Source organism: Eumetopias jubatus, unplaced genomic scaffold (assembly GCF_037043125.1).
Source record: "Eumetopias jubatus isolate StellerSeaLion01/CBP00866 unplaced genomic scaffold, mEumJub1_p1.0 scaffold_13, whole genome shotgun sequence".
In the NCBI taxonomy this organism is placed as follows: domain Eukaryota; kingdom Metazoa; phylum Chordata; class Mammalia; order Carnivora; family Otariidae; genus Eumetopias; species Eumetopias jubatus.
The window spans coordinates 12,007,368-12,010,951 of NW_028274819.1; the positions used below are offsets into that span (position 1 = coordinate 12,007,368).

Consider the following 3,584-nt stretch of genomic DNA (forward strand, 5'->3'; position numbering starts at 1 on the left):
TTTACTGTTCTTGATGTAATCCATTTGACATCATAGGTGATAAGATTGCATGGTCTGCCTGGCATTTCATATGCCTGAAGGAAAGTAAGGGAGCAGCATTTATCCTGCTATTTTGGGCTCTTTTTTTCTAATCATGGCCGATGATCTTGATTGTTGTATGTTTGGTTTTGAATGAACATGGGAAGTGAAAACCAACAACAAAAGGAAAAAAAGTAAAAATAACTTTAGGAATCAATATGAGATATACTCTCTGTTTTCCAGTTATATAATCTTTCTCTACTACTGGGTGTTTTAATCATCATCCTTATCTAAATACTTTATTTCATTTTCCCTCATCAGTAAATAAAAATATATTGTAATATATATTTTACTGTTTCTGTCTTATTAAAAACACTTTTTATTTAAAATATGTCAATAATGTAAAAGGATAAAAACAAGTCAACTTCACTGAAAGCATTTCCTGTAATTTCAAAAATAGCAAGATTTCAGGATGGCCAGGTCACATGTACCTTCAAAACAGACATGACAAAATATACCACAGCAACTAGTGTTTCCAAAGAAACCTTTTCTAACTTTCTTGAAATATAAATTCATTGTGAATTTAGCTGATGAAATCTTTCTATTTCTACTGAAGGATGTTCTAAGCATATAAACCTATGATTCAGATTTTACTACGGAAACATAGTCTCGATCTTGTGCTCTCATCAGGGACACTGACAGATAATATTGAGTCAGGACAGTTTTCCCTTCCAGGTAGTTAAATAATCCTCTTCTTTGGGTATTTAAAATCAGATTAATAATATCAGAATAATGGATCACTTTTCTTTGTGTTTTTCTGCCACAATTACTGCTCCCCTCAAGCATAGTAGAGTCCCTGTGATACAAAGAGAATTGTTGCCACAATGATCTCATTTTACAGATGGGGAAACTGAAGACACAGAGAAGTCATAGCAATGTAGGGACAGAGCTTGGAATCTCACATATGTCACTAGAGCCAGGTGCTTTGGTCCAGATTGGCAGTCATAATATTACAATATTTATAAGAACTTTTAGTGTTATCTCTTCTGTGACTTAATTCAACAGCTTAGCAGAAAGAAAACTTCTTTCTCCCCCAAATTAATATAATAATAAAATGCAATAAAAATTCCATTTTATTTGTGTGATGAGTTCAACATAAAGATCTTCTGAAGACAAATGAGAATAAGAACCATTAAAACAATCTCCGTGAAAAAATGAGGGAACTTTTTTCTTACCACTTATCAAAAGTTTCTATAATTTATTAATAAAAATGATTATGTCATTAGAAAATGTGCAGGACTAGACAGATGGCACATGGACTGACATTAAAAATTGAGCAGAATAGGAAATCTATTAAAAAAATTTCAAAAAGGTGACTTTAATCAGTGGAGAAATCATTCAATTGTGCTGAGACAAGTGGCAATCAGTTTGGAACGACAAAACCAAAGTCATCTCAGATTTATTCCTTGCATTATACACTAAAATATTCAAGAAAATTTAAATGTAAATATAAAAATACAAAAGAACAAAAAATATAGGAAAAAGTATTTTTGGGTTGTGCAAAGAAATCTTTTTCAGTAAAACCAAAGCCAGGAATCATATATATCACAGAAAATTGACTACCTAAAAATAAAAGTAATCTGTATAGGAAAATACAACATAAACAATGTTGATGATAATAAAGTTGGAAAAGAATTAGCAACATGTATGAGGGGGAAAGTTATTCTGGGTATGTAAAGAGCGCCTACAAATTAATAATGAACAGCCAGTTAGACAAATAGGCTAAAAATGTATATGAGCAAATCAGTAAAGTAAATGTAAAATTAAAAACAATGAAATAATTTTTTCATCTAAGATCACCAAGAACTAAAGTTGAATAATTATGGGTAGTGTTGACAATAGAATGGCCAGGAATATTGTCATAAAATCTTGATACTTGTGTAAATTGGTACCAACTTTTAGAAACAATTTGGTAACATTTTGTGTGTGTGTGTGTGTGTGTGTGTGTGTGTGTGTGTGTGTGTAGAAATATTTGCAAGAATGTATTCCAAACTATTAAGAGTAGTTGTGAAATGGTCTCTCCGATGGTTTTTTAAAAAATTTTTATGTTAAAAAAGTTGTCTCAACTGTGGATAACTTTTTGTTCAAACAATGAAACCATATTCAAAACAAGTAAGTTTCATAATATTGAGATAGTCAATCATTAACCCAGGGACCTTTCTGCAGATTGAAGATACTTCAAGACAATGGCTGGAGGAAGGAACAATACAAGAGTCATCAGATTCATCCTTTTAGGATTCTCAGATTATCCCAAGCTCAAGATTGTTCTTTTTGCAGTATTCTTGGGTTCTTATTTCTTGACAGTGGCCTGGAACCTGGGCCTCATCATCCTGATTAGGATGGATTCTTACCTACATACACCCATGTACTTCCTCCTCAGCAATTTATCCTTCTTAGATTTGTGCTATGTTACCTCCACAACCCCAAAAATGCTCTCAGACTTCTTCCAGAAGCCTAAATACATCTCATTTTTGGGGTGCACTATGCAGTACTTCTTCTCTAGCCTGGGTCTGACTGAGTGCTGTCTCCTGGCAGCCATGGCTTATGACCGATATGCTGCCATTTGTAATGCTCTGCTCTACACTGCCATCATGTCACCCAGCCTCTGTGTCCAGATGATGGTAGGAGCCTATATAACTGGCCTCTTTGGTTCCTTGATCCAACTGTGTGCTTTACTTCAGCTCGGTTTCTGTGGGCCAAATGTTATCAACCACTTCTTCTGTGATCTGCCTCAATTATTAGTCCTATCCTGCTCTCAAACCTTTTTCCTAAAAGTCACGAAATTTGTGATAGCAGTGATTCTTGGTGTGATATCTGTCTTTGTCATCATGATATCTTATAGTTATATCGTTGCTACCATCCTGAAGATCAGCTCTGGTGAAGGCAAATCCAAGGCTTTCAACACCTGTACTTCTCATCTGATAGCAGTGATCTGTTTTTTTCAATCAGGTCTCTTTGTCTGTATGAACCCCAGCACTGATAATTCTCTGGGCCATGACAAGATGGCATCAGTCTTCTATACAGTGGTGATCCCTATGTTGAATCCTTTGATTTACAGCTTGAGGAACAAGGAAATCAAAGATGCCCTTAAGAGGTATAAGAAGAGAGCATTTTCCCATTGTCACAGTTAAAGGTCTGGTAGGCTGGTGGCCCTGGTGATGGAAAGTTTCAAGACTATGCAAGGGAAATGCATTTAACTTTATTCAACCCTAGTGATCCTCTGGCAGGATTGCAAATGAGTCAACCCATCTAAATCCAGGACTGGCTCAGTGCAATGCAAATGCTATGGCTTCTTTGAATCTTGACAGTTAGCTCTACTCTTGTATATCAGTAATGACCTCACAAAGCAGTTAATTTATTAATTGTTATATTAATATAAACCTTCAGTTCCTTGGTGTTTGACCCTTACATATTCTTTCAGAACTTCTGCCTGCAGGCTGGAGAGATTAGGGCTAAACACAAGACCAGTAGTCTTTGTCATACACATCACAAGCAGAATCATGACC

General features: G+C 35.2%; 1 protein-coding gene across 1 annotated transcript; it reads left to right on the forward strand.

Moving 5' to 3' along the window:
- Positions 1–2,264: 2,264 nt before the first annotated feature.
- On the forward strand, positions 2,265–3,209 carry LOC114215235 (olfactory receptor 5AN6-like). Its single transcript, XM_028111119.2, has one exon. It carries the CDS (start codon positions 2,265–2,267, stop codon positions 3,207–3,209), a length of 945 nt encoding a protein of 314 aa, XP_027966920.2.
- The last annotated feature ends 375 nt before the right edge of the window (positions 3,210–3,584 follow it).